The sequence below is a fragment of the Diuraphis noxia genome, unplaced genomic scaffold, assembly GCF_037042655.1.
Source record: "Diuraphis noxia isolate RWA-SAM2 unplaced genomic scaffold, SU_Dnox_SAM2 contig0005, whole genome shotgun sequence".
Classification (NCBI taxonomy): domain Eukaryota; kingdom Metazoa; phylum Arthropoda; class Insecta; order Hemiptera; family Aphididae; genus Diuraphis; species Diuraphis noxia.
Genome location: NW_028301715.1, coordinates 37,342,185 through 37,359,362, shown reverse-complemented (window position 1 = coordinate 37,359,362; position 17,178 = coordinate 37,342,185). Strand labels below are relative to the sequence as shown.

At 28.5% G+C, this 17,178-nt stretch overlaps 1 protein-coding gene across 1 annotated transcript; it reads right to left on the bottom strand.

Annotated features, from left to right (window-relative positions):
* Positions 1-2: 2 nt before the first annotated feature.
* On the bottom strand, positions 3-15,487 carry Ir8a (Ionotropic receptor 8a). Its single transcript, XM_089228414.1, has 15 exons — positions 15,413-15,487; positions 10,811-10,930; positions 10,147-10,356; positions 9,922-10,085; positions 9,565-9,840; positions 9,168-9,368; positions 8,905-9,078; positions 8,725-8,824; positions 5,292-5,466; positions 3,534-3,717; positions 3,116-3,237; positions 1,305-1,452; positions 1,005-1,174; positions 814-935; positions 3-303 (listed from the first exon to the last, which is right to left on the bottom strand). The coding sequence occupies exons 1-15, from the start codon at positions 15,483-15,485 to the stop codon at positions 17-19; spliced, it is 2,526 nt and encodes an 841-aa protein (XP_089084540.1). The 5' UTR covers positions 15,486-15,487; the 3' UTR covers positions 3-16.
* Between the last annotated feature and the right edge of the window lie 1,691 nt (positions 15,488-17,178).

The window sequence follows — 17,178 nt, the reverse complement described above, 5'->3', positions numbered from 1 at the left end:
TCAAACAACTGAAGTTCTAGTTTTGAAATTTGTTCCTTCGAAAGAATAATGCATTGTTTAGACGGCCAGTAGTTGAATCTAGTTTGATCTTATTTGCCCAACGTGTTTGTTCATCTGAATTTGAATTCCTGCCTAACGTCATGAATAACTCGTGGCCATACATCAGCTTATCCTTGTGAATGATATTATTAACAACACCGACTTCAGCTACCTTGGCGCGTTTGTGTTTAAAATAGACAACTTCGAAAGCAAGTGTTATCAACGCTATCAACAAGCCAACTAATGTAGCTATGAAAACACCGCCTAGAAACATAATAATATAGTTAAAAATTAAGGTAAGTATGTAGTTTGTTGGAATATTTATTAACTTAAATTTTGAGAAAAACTTTATTTTTGTTAGGCTACCTACGTATTATAATTATAATACGTTTTGTTTGATAAGATTCGCGATTGAACGATTTACATTCTATAAGTTTAATTACTTGTTTTAATATTACAATATTATTATGTATGTTAGATAAAATAGTATATTATTCAATCAAACATTAAATTTAATTTAATGTCAGGAATTATTATTACCTACTCATTATTAGGACCACTCAGACTCTATACTTCGTTCATGTTAACAAGGAACCTCGGTGGTCGATTTGTGCGCTGGGGCATGTCTTAACTATTATACGTCAGGCATTTGACTAGGTGAAGGTGACGAAAACTGTCGCTGCCAAGGTCCTTATTACAAACGGAGTATAGTCTGTGTCTTTATTAAGAGTTATTACTTTTACAATTAGTCTACTGAAAAATTATAGTGATTACCTAAACTCTCTAATGTGATGCCTTCACTATCGTCGGCATTCGGACACATGTTCACTTTGGAAGCATTCCAATACTTGGCGTTCAATAGTTCGAAAAATCGATCCTTTTGTAAATCCAATATCCTAGAAAATTGTCTGGTGGTTAGGTCCTATTATTTTATTATCAATACAAATAAGTGTCATTAAAATTACTTTCTACTAATTTCCTCTTGTATGAGGCTTCCTTGCTGGACAGCTATCGAATATGGTCTTTCCGCAAATATTTCTCCTACCTCGGTCAGGTTACAGTTATTATAAACCTCATACTCAATGTCAGACGAATCGTGAATTAGAGCGAATTCACCTTGCTCATTGTCCAATACCTATTATAATAAAATGGTAGATGTATTATAAATCATAAGTGTTCAATTTTATAGTAAACTATTAATGTTTAAATTAATTTAAATGAATTTAATTTAATTTTAGATTATTAAAGTTTTTGACTACGGTCACCATTTGATATCCGATAGATCTGTTCGGAACGGTTCCAGTTCTTTCTATTGCCGCTAATATTTGTCCAAATTCTTCTTTTATCGGATAATCCCAAACTCGAAAATCTTTTCGATTGTTTGTTTGATTTAATGCTATCTCTTTCCATACACTAAAAATATTAAATTTTCTTATTGAAAAAAAATAAGTTGGTTACTTCAGTTACTTGGTTCCTTCTCATAAATCATAGCCTCATCGGTGAGAATTATTTTTAGAATATACCTATCCAGATTCTGCAATAATAATATAATACATGTGTAACATACAATTTTCTTGTGGTCTATATACTTAATTACTATATACAGTACCATAAGTACCTACCTGCCTATATTATAATATATATAAATATATTACTAGGCATTGAAATTAAATTAGTCGATTTCTAGAATGCTTAGGACCTAAGCTAAGCCTTGGATACATATTATTTTCTATTTGAAATTGAAGCACTTTAACCTAAACGTATTTTACTAAATGTCAAATAGATACAGTATACTTCTGTTTACCAGTGATATAAAAAACAAGTTTTGTCTAGCCTCGAAATAAATAGATTTAATTTGTTTTTTACAACGGTGGAATCATCCTATAGGTATGTCGGTACGTGGTATCTATAACTGTTTCAAGTCCAACACCATTGTGACTTGTGATCCATAGTATTAAAAATTCTAATCGTTATTTGTATTTTAGTTTTCGTATACACAGTGTTCACTGTTTAGTACTCTATTGCCTTATTTGTGTAAAATGGTGAACTTGAAAAGATTATTAAAAAAATTGACTTTATCTACTAGACATTGCATGCAACATAACATACCTATAGGCTATAGGTACAAATGGTACAATGTTGATTTAAATTTTAAAGCAATAAAATATTTCATGGATTCATCATATTTAAAAATGTTCTAAAGCATTGAATTTCGCAAAATATCTAACGATTGAGGGATTTATGGAAATCTCAACCCTTTCTTCAGAATATTATCAGAGTTACTCATAGGAATGCGCAGGGGGTATCAGGGTATGCAGCTGTATGCCTTGAAGCTCTTTGTGCGGCGAAAATCGACCCTGTAAAAAAACTTTTTTTTGCGCAAGAAAAATAATTAGTACGTATATTGAAATATTTATGATGATAACAAATGATTAAAAACCAGGGAAATGATATCAGACTAACGGTAGTGATTAGGTTTGATTCACTTATATAATCACAATAAGAATATTGGTATGCCACTTATTGGCATACCCATGGCCGGGTGATATTACAATAGCTATAGCAAATTTAAAGTTGAAACATCCATGGTTATCAGTTATCAATGAGGTACCAAGTATTTGCGAAGTATATATTTTTTGTATTTTGTCATGGTATTTTTTTAATTAAACACTAAGAGTCGTTTTTATAATTTCCTGTTAAAGTTAACAGACACTTTACCGGACATTGTAAGAACCGGCCTAAGGCATTTCAATATTTGTGCATTGTGTATATAAAATATCATCAGAATTTTACATGCTTAAAATAACTTTTAGGGCGTGTCAGTGGCAGCTTTTCTACATACCCTAAAAAAGAGGCTTACGCATGCCTATATATGGAGTTACGTTATACTTGCTGGACAACGGAGTAGTAAAGAATACAAGTCTCTAAGAACTTTTTTCTGAATTACCACAGTACAAAAACCTCAAGTATTTCATGGTTTTTATCAATTATTGTTTTTCTTTGTTTTTTTATTTTTACGCTGTATAAATATTACACATGTGAAATCAGTAAACATATAGGTAGTATAGGTACTCGCTTGTATAAAATGTCTTCTGCCATTTTCATGTTGCGAAAGAAATGATGGGCGTCGCTACCGTCAACCACCGAATAATTGATCCTCGACTGTCGAGCTAATTGTTGTAAGGACTGCACTGGCGTCTGTATATATTATGCAGTAGGTAGTGCAATACGGACAAATTGTTAAATAATATAATAAATATAAACATCATGCAATTTATTATAGTGTGTTACGTATGGGTATATATACATAGGCGCAACTATACTATTAAAAACATAAAATTGATGTTATTTCATTATAATTATAATAGTTAGATTTAAAACATCAAGGGGTGCTAAATTAGAACTTGGGGGTGCTAAAGACCCTTTTGCACCCCCCTAGTTGCGCCAATGGGTATATATAAAACCGAGGAACATAATAATAATATATAGCTCACCTGCATCCTTTCCACTGTCAGAAATGCTGCCAAATTAGCAGTGAACGTAGCCAACATGAGGACGACGAAAACCCAATAAGCGGCCACCAAGACGCGGCCGCTGATCGCTTTTGGCGTTTCTCCTCCTCCTTGTGGCGTAAAAGACGTCAAGGCGAACCAAAAGCTCTCGACGAGTGTGAAATGCCTGCACACAGCGTATAATGTATAGAATAAAGATTCACTGTAAGATGTAATGTGTACGCTGAAAACTGCAATCATTGTGCTAATATATGCGGCTTTAATATAGGTACCTATTATATACGTACACTTACGTTTGACTTTTGTCTGTAAATCCTAATATAATATGGGATAATATTTTATTTTTTCGACAGCTATCCAAAATAAACACTCGTGGTCAATATTTGTGATTTTTCAAAAAAAAAAAACTCATAAAAAACGTAAGTACAGTTAAATATAATGATATAACTTTTTTTGGGGTTGAAAATCGCGGGATAAGTGAGTTGATGAGCGTCACCGTTTTCCGCCAAAATCAACCTTTTCGTTTACCGCCAGTACAAAAATATATATTTCCTTTTACCGTCATCACAAATTTCAGTTTCTACATTTTAGTAACCCCTTGGTAATTATTTTTAAAATAACAAAAAAATTAGGTACTCAATTTTTAATTAAATATATGATTTTACAAAAAACATTCAAGTGATATTTAAAATTATGATTGAAAGTATTAAAATATTATATTATATACCTACGTATATTTATCACGTAGATAATATGTTCAAAATCATGTTTTTTCTCTATTAATAAGATCATGTTCGAAATTTATGCGACAACTGACAATAAAGATAACGCTTGTCTGGTTTGATCTTTTATAGATTTTACGATACTTATAACATTAGGTAATCAATAGAGTATAACTATAAGAAATAAATAAATAATATAATTAAATGTTTGACTGTGATATTGTATTTTACGTCGTAATATTGACTTTTTTGTAATATATTATACAATATTATATATAATTTTAATTTTAAGTAATCACTTGAATGTGTTTTTGTAAAATCATATATTTAATTAAAAATTGATTACCTAATTATTTTTGTTATTTTAAAAATCATTACCAAGGGGTTACCAAAATATAGAAACTGAAATTTGTGGTGGCAGTAAAAGGAAATATATATTTTTGTATTGGCGGTAAACGGAAAGGTCGATTTTGGCGGAAAAGTAGATCACCACCCAGCACCCTAGTTGATTTCCGAGATCTATTTTATGTTTTAGTTGATTCTCGGGGCGTATATCGATTCCGCCGATTTTATATCGATTCCGCCGGCTATTGACTCCGCCGGCTACTGTTTATCCCACCCTTGTAATTTGTAAATGTATTTTTAAAATTACAGTCCTACATAATATACAAGACTATACAATTCAGACTATAGTACATATTACCTATATACATTTTAATATTTTATAATATATTCACATACACGAATTAATTTGAATATACATTTTATTTTTGAATTATACAATTATTATTTTTTTATTTGTATTATGTACTATATAAAATACATATACAAGGGGGGGATAAACAGTGTCCGGCGGAATCAATATGTAAATAATATTAACAGTAGCCGGCGGAATCGATATGTAGATATTTTATACAGTAGCCGGCGGAATCGATACAAACCTTTTTTCTAAACAGGTAGTTTCGGCGGAATCAATAATTCCCCATTTATACTTATCGTAAATGGTAGGTAAATATACCTGAATTGTTCGTATTTGGCTTTGTTGTTCTGTGCACTGTAAGGCGAGTATTTGTCTAGTATCCAGATCATGACCGCAGTCATGGCCAGAGCAGCTACGATACTAAGCCAAACTTCGGGTTTTAGTACGGTCATGAACTTGAACAGCGAAGTCTTTCTGAACGGTTTCCTGATCACTGAAATGACACATGGTTAGATAAAGCGACCAAGCGACGAATATTGTTAGGTATCTATTTTAGAAGTATATGTGGAGATCATGGTAGGGGTAGGCGTAATTTTACAATTTACATTGGCATTTATTTTATTTCATGAGGCAAAAGTACCTAATAAATCCATATCTCGATAATGTAACGAAGATTACCTAATATTTACCCTAGTATGTTTGTGGTATGTGATTATGTGACTATGTGAGTGTAAATTATAAACTAGCCCTATAGGTCTTGGAGTCATTGGGATACCCACCCTCACTTTTGTATGAGGCGGCCGCCTCATAAAATAGCTATTCGCGCCGCCACTGATTGGCGGTACTATAATTATATATAGCCGAGGAACACTTAAGAACCACAAGTATTATATAAACAAGTATTATAACACAGCGAGTAGGTAGTAGTTGGTCGGTACACAAATTCTGTTTATTTAAATCTTGAGATCTGCCTGAAATAAATTGTCAAATTGGAACCCGGTATTTATATAATATATAGGTATAGGTAAGTGGAATAATGAAATGAGTTACTAATTTTACTTACTGGATTGCATTCGGTTGTATTTTTTGTTGAAATGGGTTTAGTTGTTTGGATAAAAGTGGGCTCTGTAGGTATGATAATAAGTAATAAGTAATATTATAATTTATCGTTATATTCCTACCTACCCAAGTTATACAATTTGGCAGACGACACTAAAATAGTTTGGCGGTAACAGGATATTAATATATATAGTACACAGACTATAAAATAGACACAAAGAAAGATAAAAGCACAGGAAGAAAAGTTGTTTTTCTTGTTTCCGTGACTTTAAATCACTACAGTTCGTGTATGTATGTTTATATGTATCATGCAATGTAGGTATGTGTGTATGTACTATGTAATATGTATTCATGTGTTTGTAGTTTTTTCTATATTCGATAATGACACATCGAGGATCAACGGTTCTTATAAGTTGTAACATATAATTAGTTTTAAAAAACTTTTTGGTTTTTATTTAATTTATCTCTAGTTCTGGTAAAATAATACTGAAAATAAAAACAGTGAAAACTAAATTTATGTGTTCACAAAACATATTGTACCTACTGTTAATAATATGAAGTGTATTACCTGTGGGCATTTAACAATTTTTTACAATTATTCAATATTACTAATCGTAAAATAAGGACCGCACTGTGTTGTGGCTATACTATTATTAGTAATAATTTCACATTTGAGTTTGAAATATTGTATTCAATACAGTATTCACAATTTAAAATCACGAATTACTTGGGAAATATAGACTGGTGATATGGTGTTCTGCGTATGTATTTTTGGGGTCTTAATGCCATCTGATTGCAACGCAATTTTCAGTTTTTAGCAATAGATTCTGATTTCCGAGAGTAAAATATTTATTTTTGGTTTTCATTTATACACAATAAATGCTTTAAAATGAGTTATCTGATTTTTTTTTTAACTTTCAGAAAAATAAAACCTAATACCGATGTGCTATAAGAAATGTCTTGCCTCTCAATCGAATGTACTCGTGCAATGTACTCGTTGTGTTATAAAGTGTTATACAAAAATAAATAATTCTATTAGTTTTCATTGCTAAGATAATTGATTTTGAGTCAAGACTTCGCTATTCAATAGTATATTTTTAAGAATTTTCTTTTAAAATACGTTTCGTTAAACCAATACTTATTTTGAATGAATTAAAAACAAGAAAAATGTATATCAATTAAAGTAAAATTATACGTTCGTACGTTCGTTTTTCTCGGTGATTTCCTTAAGCACAAATTTTTTTTAAAGAATGTTTGAATGTTTAAGGATTAAAATGTGGAAATGTAAACAAGTGCAGTTTAAAAAACTCTTGTTCAGAATATTCTTTCAAATGCGATGATTTATTGCTTTTAAATTTAATATATCTCAATTGAAATATGTTACGTAGTGGCCTGTTAAGCTTTTGTATAGCACTGCGCAAATATAATTTTGAGTCTAACAGTAAAAGAATGGTTGATACCAATGATACACACATAAAGAAAGAAACATTTCAACATTGTTATTTTACACTATTTAGTGTTGTAGAATTGCGCGTTCGTTGGCATTAAGCGAAAAATCTGAAGATTAAATGTGCAGCCATTTTTTTTAGATTCAGAGGGGAGTTATAAATGAATTGATTTTACAATGATGTGTGTTTTTATAATTTATTTTAGACCAGACGTGGATCCAGTATAGATTTACGGGAGGGGGGATAACATTTTAGCCAATCGCCAAGGTAATGTATTTTACTACCGAAAACAGATATTCTAGAATCCACAAGTCTACGGGGGGGGGGGGGCATCAACCCTTGGCCCCTCTTGGATTCACGTTTGTTTTAAACCATAGGTCGCCAATCACATCAGTAATGATGTTTCAAAAAATGCATACTTGGTACTTTTCAAAAAAATTGAAAAAAAAACATAACAATTAAAGAAAAACGTGCATTTTTAACCAGAAACAGATTTCGACAAAATCAATTTTTTTCTTCATAGTAACAAAAAAATAAATTATTGCAGCAATACTTGGATTTTTACCATATATTTATTTTAATATTTAGGTATAATATAAATTTCAAAATATTTTATTGCTATTTTAGTCTCTTTATAGCTTTTTTTTCTATATTATATTTAAAAAAAAATGTTACCTAGCTTTAATTAGTTAAAAAGTTGTTTTTTTTAACAATTTAAAAATGTCAAAAATATACATATAGATATAATTTTTTAAATTCAATTTTTTTAAGTAAACGATTTATTAAATTATCAATTGCTAAAGCTTGGAAATTCAGCATAAGATTTTTCGTATGTAAATAGAAATTAAAAAAATACAAATCCGAATTTTTTAGTATAAAAATTTCATCTTTGATAACATTGTATATACTTATACCACGAACTTAATCTCACCGATTTAGCATTTACGGTAGGTTTTAAAAATAGTATAGTATAATATTATATCATGCTATTTTACTATTCTTCCTATATTAGCTACCGTATTACTAATACTTATTAGTTTGTTACCAATATAAATGTATTTTAAAATATTCTTAAAAATATAGGCTACTATATTCATTTCACTTCAGAATTTTTTTTTATGCCATAAAATAATTTATTGTTGAATTCAAATATCTTTAACATATTCACTTCCTCAGAGTGATGGCTTTCTCGTTTTTTTTTTTAAAATTATAAACCAATTAAAATGTTTATATATTTCTTTCACCTATTGATATTCCCGTTTGTTCAAAGTATGGGGCGATGAAATCTATAACTTCTTCCCGTTCCGATGTCATGGTGAGTGCAGCTATAACAATATCTAATTCCTGTAACCACACAGTAATATAAAAGCTTGAAAATTAATAATTACGTACCTATACGTAAATCCTACTCAACATTCACTCACTCCTTCCACAAGTCCACCGATGAGCCCGTTCCACTGGTTTGTTACTGGGTCGAGTGAACCAAATTTGTCTTTAACGACTAATTCGTATTTGAAATTCATTTCATTGGACAGTTTTTCGATTAGATCAATACAATAACCTTTCCACTCACCGTCCATGAACGTCCAAGGAATAGACTTAGGGTATAAAAATAGAGCTCATAAGATTTTCAATTACAACATTATTAATATGATGGTATCAAATCTTTAATAAAATTTAAACTAACCATTGCGGTTCCAATTCTAAAGAATCGGCGGCCGCTGATTAGAGTTGAAGCGTTGGATTTCATTTCTAAACCTTCATTTACGGTCCACGCACCCAACTGATTAGGTTCACCATCCGGACTGACTCTGAGTATCATCGCTTGTTCGTTGTACGTCATCAGGTTGGTATCAATGTCGTAATGCAATTCATTTTTATTTTTGTACTAAACATTGGATACAAGTAACACACATATACATAATATACTTAAACATAATAAGTACATACTATTATATATATTAAAACGCATTATTCTATAAATATTATAAGAATTATTAGGTATTAGATATAAAAATTATAAATTGTAATATGTATGATGGGTTATATATAGTATACTTAGATAATATGTTTTAGGAATATACCGAGTCGAGTATATCTTCGATTTTTTTTCGTTTTTCTAAGACTAAAACATCTGAAATCAAGTCGCAACTAAGTTTTGGACGATCCCGTGGTACACGGTCTAAAAAGTAGAAAATGAAGTTAAATAAAGTTCTAGCACGCGTCATTTTATTTGTGTATCCATTTCTCCATGACGCGAACTTCATGAGTGTTACTGACGATTCAAGTTTTAACTTGGTCGAATCGTTTGTAACAATTATCCAGGATTCATCCAGTTTTATTAATTTCTCTTGATTTATCTGATTAAAAAACAGTTGTTTTTTACATTAGCTTTATAGTGTAGGTTAGATACACGGCTATGTATTGATTTTTGCACTAACTGTCTGCACATATTGATCCAAATTATTTCCTATTAGAGCTACGTGTCTTATACCAATTTTCGTATTCTTAATTTGAGCAATTTCATTCGATGTTAGTTGATTTAAGACAATAGCTCTTAAAGATGATTTTCCCGAAATTAAATAGTCAACGGCTTGATCTGCATCTGAGTACAAGAAGTTAGTTCAAATATTTTAGAAAATATTGATTAAAAATAATACATTTACCTGCTTGGTTAGTGAATACGAACGTAATTTCTTTAGTAATATTCAACCATGTGACATATGATTCAATTAATTGGATTGTCGTTTGAATGTAGGAAAAGTCAGTTCGAAAATAGGCCATTGAATTTGCGTTACTTATTTTCCAGCATAGTATACACGGGGGAACGAGGAGGTCAATGGTGGCTAATGCGTTATTCGACACAGCACTGCAAACTGTAAAAAATAAAAATCTTGCGGTAATATTGATGTTTAAAGTAAATAACTATTTGTAACGTATTGTAGGTATACTAATGTCTAATTATATCAGTTCCATAGCATTTCAGGACGATAGATATAGGATTTTGAATATTGAAAACTCAGAATTATGTACAATAGTACCTATGTATCCAAGTACTAATATCTATTATACTGGTATACAATTAATAAACATTAATCGTATTGTATACCATGACCTTAGTATAAAATACGACGTTTAGTTAATTTGAAATCCTTTTTAAAATTAAATTCTACGTATTTAATCTAATAGCAGTAAATAGTTATTCAAATACTTAATTATGACAAAAACAATGTTTCCAGGGTATTTCCGTATTTATTGATTAACTATTCTAATTTGACTTTATTAATTCAATAAAGGTGAATACTAAATATAGCACAAGGCTATACATACATTTATTAGTTATATTATACGACGGATTGTTTAAAATAGGTTCGATCGAAACGTTGTAGTTTGTCGCAATGGATTTCAATTGAATGAAGTTTGTATCATTTTCACTTTGTGTTAATACACCTGTAAAATATATAATATTACAAAATATAGAAACATAATATTAGTAAAAGTTTTGTTATTATAATTAAATGTTAATAGTTTACGTTAGTTTAAAATAATTTGACAATTTTCTGTTGAAAATATCGTATGCAAAACTATAATAGAGGGTGTAGTGGCCGGACAAATTAAGGCGTCGGTTGCGACGCGCACCGAATCCCGGTGGTCATGGGTGGCATCGCTTTCCGGCCCGTTCATGCTATCTGGAAAGAAAGGCCGCCGCTCCCCACCTAGGCATGGCAGAAACCTACGGGTGCCCATTCGAAATTCTGCCTAAACATCCACCAGTACCGAAACCAACAGTTTCCTCCCCGACAGTTCCACAGGCTAATGGCCCTTGTTGTAGAAGCCTCACCCCCCCCCCCCCCCAAAAAAAAAAAAAAAAAAAATCTATATTACAATTTTATTAAAAACCCATATATAAAATATCTAATTATAATTTTTCAACCCTAACAAATGCAATGCTTGCATATATAGCCATATTATCTACCTATTACAGTGTATTTATTATTAGTGAGATTGATTTCTGTATTTTTAAGTTGAAGTTTATTAGTTTTTTTTTTTTTTTTTTTTATTAGCTATTAGTATAAAACTATGATAGCTCAACATTTACAATCTAAAACCATCATTGTAAAATTAATACATTCATCACTTCGTTCAGAATCTAAAAAAAAGTGAGCACATCTAATTTTAATTACCGCGTTTAATGAATGGGCGTTGTATGCCTATAGCATTTTAATAATGATTTTTTTGTTCAATATACATATATGTATTTTTTTAGTCATATAATTATCAGTGACGTTGCCAGAACTTTTAACCTAACTAAAACAGCCTGTGGCCAATAATTTTTTCAAGATATTGTCGTTTTTATATTTCCTAAAAATAGGAATTTGTTAATGGAGTAATTCAAATTTTGTTTAATATTCAAACTATTATTACATATTATCTTATTTCATATTAGGTATACAGTTACTTATACTATCTAAATAATTAATTTTTCAATGTACTTTATTGTTGTGTTTTAGTTACAGTGTCAAAAAAGAGTCGATGGTGATGTAAACTGTAAAGGAATGTTATTTTATTGTGAATGAAGTCGATATATGGTTTTAATTCTGATATGGGTATATTACAACAAAAACCAATTAGTCAAACAGACAGAAAAGGTTGTAACGTAATATAGGTAAGTACTGTAGTTGTTATTTTTTGTTTATATAATGTATGGCAAAGATAATATTTTTACATTGTGACGTCTGAGCCATAATATGTAGAAATAAATTAGTTTCTTTATAGACCTTAGTTATTTTCAATAAATCTATAACTATATTCAAAAGTCAATACCTAATTATTTTAAATTTTGAGTGGAGCAATGAATGTATTGATAATTTGACAGATAGATACTTTTTATTTGATAAAAGTAGATTAATTCACAAAGAATCTTGTATTGAATTTTCGAACCTTAGATTTAAAAATAATTTTTTTTTTTAATTTCTAACTCATCAAAATAATTTACAAATTTTTCTTGATTTTTAAGTATTTTGTCAAAATTCAAACTTTAAATGCTTATAAAAAAAAATTGTGACTATGTATTCTTAATATTTTTTAACTTTCGTCGTAACAGGAGCTTGGTATTTTAATTTTAAATCTTTTTTACCAAACAAATAATATTTTATTGTCATTTATAAAAAAAAAATTGTCTATAAATAACTTAAAAAGATTTGAAATATTTTGAAAATTTTATGGAGTATAGAAAATGCCTGTAAAAACATTCAGTGAAAATTTAAAGTGTCTACGGTAATTTTTAGAGTTACACCAACAATCAAATTTCGATTTTCTCAAAAATTTATTTTGTGTAAAAATTCCCGTTTTCTTTAATTTTTGTTTTTTTTCCCGGTGCTTTTGAAAACTATTTGAGGAAATTCAAAATTTTACCTCTCCAACTCACCAATCAATTATATTCACTTTCCAACCGGAAAAGCTACTGAAGTTGAAAATCGAAGCATCATTTCGACAACTTATCGTGTACACAGACACAAAAAAAACTAAATAAAAAACACATTGTAAAATCAATAAATTCATCGCTCCACTTAGAGTCTAAAATTGAACCTTGATTTAAAGTTAATGAAAAATCGTGTGTAAATAATGCATTTGTTATTAAACATCATAGACAAAAATAAATACGACAAACAACGAAGAAAAATCTAATTTGTTTTTGCTGCATTTAAAAATGTATAATATACGAGTAGGTATAATTACATAATATATTATACATTTTATATTATATTATATTGACTGATCGTGTTTAAACAATAAGCAGATCGTAACCGTCTCCTAAGACAGTAGTTTTTTTTATTAATTGGTACGTGTTTTTCTAGGGAGGGTGTGATTTTAAAAACCACTCGATAATGGAAACATAATATTATAATTATTATTAAGTAACATGTTTTGTATTTTTAGGTAGAATAAAATTAGAATATTCTTAAATAAAACGATTAACACTACAAAAATTTCAAATTTAATTTTACGAAAATATTAGGCTAATTCCTAATATTTTGCTAATACTTACCATGTACCTACCTAACTCAAATATAAAATAAATTTGGATTGCTTAAGTAATATTGTTTCAGTATATTTTCAACTTTAAGCACTTATAACACTGTCTTGATATTTGATATTAATTTTTTATAATATTTTTAATGAAGCATAACATCTTATGTTAAATTCGAGTTTTGACCGTTTTGGGATTATTAAATAACTGCATGTAGTTAAATAACAAACAGCCACTCTTTCATTAACGAATCCGGGCATAAAAGATAATAAATATTTTACTTTCAAAAGAAAAGTTCCATGTGCTGGGAGTATTGCTTCGTCGCCCGTTTCAATTAAACCTTTGACAGATGGATCTTTATGTCCACACGGAAAATGCTTAATTTGGTTAGGTAGGTAGGTATATCGTATATGTAGGTATATAAAATAATATAGTTCTGAACAGACATTAATAATTATATTGTTATGGAATTATATTATGTGGGCACCTACGCTATTGATAATTTGTATTAAATTCTTAGTGGAACAATGAAGGTTCACAATGGTTTACAATTATTAGTTTTACAATATTATGAGGTTTTTATTGTTTTTTTTTGTCTGAATGATGTTTTTTATAGTAGAAAAAATGCTTTGATCTTCAACTTCAATGAGTGGTTTCTTGTAGCAAATTGAATCTAATTGGTATTTTGGGGTTCAAAAGTTAAAAAAAAATTCTGTTACTTTTACTAATAATCGGCAATATTTATGCAACATCAATTTTTGACAAAATCGATTCCATTATTTTGTTGTAATTCAACATATACAAACAAAGTCATATTTTATAGATGTTTGGAATTTTCATCAAATATTTATACTATTATTTTCTAGCTATTTGTACAATTTTCAAAATATTTTGCATTTTTGTAACTTAACTCTATACATATAATAAAGTGTTATATTATAATATATGCTGTAATAGAAATTCAAATTTTCAAATTTTTATAAATAATTTTCTACAAATGTATGCTGAGCCAAAAAGCTTTAAAACTGAATGCAGGAGGTTTATCATAAAATGTTTTGTATGCAAAATGTCTTTACATTGGAATTTGAAGTTCCAATTATTACAAAATTAGGCATCTATTAAAAATTAATAATTTTAATAATTTTGTTGTAATTCAAAAAATATAAATTGTAGGGACTTGATAATTTTTGCCATTAACGTGTGTTATTATTTACTATACATGATGATATCTTCAAAATAATTTAAGATAAATTAAAAAGTAAAATATTTAAATGCAAGTTAAGCAAACATATTGTAATCGTTAATAGGTATACATTATAAATTTGTTTTTTATCCATTATTTATTAAGTGGCCACCATCAACACATTCATGTGTTTTCTTTGTCTTACAAGATTGGTTTGTAACTACGAGTTACGACTTAAGAAAATTGTAAGTACAGAGTAATCCATTTTACTTTGTTATTTTTAAAACTTGAGTGTGAGGTATTTTAAAATTTAAAGATAATATTATTACCCATTAATGAAATATCGAGGCTTTTTATAGATCCTTTAATCAAAATTAAGTTATGAGCATTATAAAACTGTACATTTTTTGTATATTTTATATGATCTTAACTAGCATAAAAATTATAATATCAATAAAAGTCTTCGAGATTCTCTAAATAATAGAGATTTTATCTTTAAACTTTATATTAGGTCAGTTTAGTCTCATTTAAAAAATAACAAATTTTTAATCAATATGGATTATTGTTAACGTTAAGTTTGCCATCATATTGTAGGTTTGTATGACAAAGACAACACATATATTTTTTATATCTTTGTTTTAAAAAACGGAATAATGTAATACATATTAAATTGTGTGTATTTAAATATACAGAGTAAATGTTGTAAATAATACCTTACCAATTTTGTAAATTTCTCCATTTGTGTAAACTGTTAACCACAATAAAAAAATATGTATTCTTGTCATAAACATTGTGTCACCACTAACGAACAGCAACTATGTATGAAAACTAGGAGATTTCGACCCATGGGTCGCGTGTTTTTTTTGCCAATTAAATATAATTGGACGGTAAAAATATTTCAATAACGTCATTGTACTATTTAATACTTTCCATACAATTGTGAGTTCTGCATTATTAAATAGATTCATGTTTGATATGTGTCCTAGGAAAGGGGATGATTTGAATGAAAATACTTCAAAAAGCATGTATAATTTTTACATATTTGAGTACAAATTTAAAATAACAATAAATCAATAAAATAAGTAATAAGCTATAAATATCTGCGAATATAATACCGATATATATATATTGCATTATTACATGATTGTTTCAACAATAAACGTTTATTATTTAGAGAAGAATTATCGTTATGGAAAATTATTATTTTTATTTACATAAATTGAATATATTTAGGAATTCATTCAAAAACAAAATTTTGATTTTTAAGGATAATTATGTTTTTAGTATTTGTCATCGTTGCATTTTTTTTACTTATTTCAATAAAAGTATACATTTTAAGCCATTAAAATATAATTAAATGCACAATACATATTACATATAGTATATCATTTAAATGTAGTGCTGTGTTATTATATTGTTATAGTTATATCGTATATATCTTAAATAATATAATATTATTAATTATTATTATATTAGTATACTTAAGTACCTAACATATGTTTTTATTAAACTTTTATACATTTTATGCTATTAATTTTTATCTAACGTACTAAAATGATAATTTTATACCCAACGGGCAGCCCCAACGTGATGCTTGAAGTGGTTTCTGGTGGAACAATGTTATTCACACTTAAATGCAGCGACCTCAACGCATACTCAACGGGCGACGAAAGGTCCATTTCTCAGGATTTTTTACCATCTAAGATAGGTATAGGTACTTCAAAATTCAAATTCTATATTTTTTTTTCACTTATAAAACATTTATATCCACTTAACATTATCCACGTTTAGAGTGTGTTAAACGTACTCGATATTTCAAAAATAACAGAGTAGTATAACTCGTCGTTATAAACTTATAACTGATTAAATTTAAACATTTTTAAATATCATAATTATTTTTTTTAAAGTTTTATACAGAGTTTGTTAAAGACAAGATGGTTTTTATTGCATTTTATAGAGATCGTGAGATCTAATTTTTTCTATTTATTCATAATCTAACGAAACACTGCGTAATACAATATATATGTGTATTTTGATTTGATAATTAAGGCAAATAACACATAATATTTTACATGTTTAGTAAAATTATTATACGTGTCATTAAAATACAAAAATATTTTCAAGTGGATTTTATAATATGATTGTATGAATCATGTTTATTATATTATTATACCTATGTATTATACTGCCAAGTTAATGGATCTTTTATGTTTTAAACTTTTAAATCCTTTAGAAAAAAGTAGTTGTATATAGTATTATAGTGTATGCGTTCAATGTATAGAGACTTAAATTATTTAACTGAATAAAAGTAATATATCTTAAAATAATTGTTGGTATTGTTTTAAACGTAATTCGTAACTCGTAAGTGATAATGTAGTATGCACCTTTAGGAATTTTTGTATCTTTTCCGAATCTATTATAATTTAATTTTTTTTTCAAATGTATATTACGATTTATTTTTCAAAAGAGCTTTTATAATCTATA

What these genes read in the sequence shown, in the direction of transcription:
- Ir8a (XM_089228414.1), bottom strand. Translation starts at nt 15,485, where the DNA reads ATGTTTATGACAAGAATACATATTTTTTTATTGTGGTTAACAGTTTAC. An exon ending in GTATAATATAACTAATAAAT is followed by an intron (nt 10,357 to 10,810) that starts GTATGTATAGCC and finishes TATTTTTTACAG; the next exon opens with TTTGCAGTGCTGTGTCGAAT. An exon ending in CATCACATTAGAGAGTTTAG is followed by an intron (nt 304 to 813) that starts GTAATCACTATA and finishes TTATGTTTCTAG; the next exon opens with GCGGTGTTTTCATAGCTACA.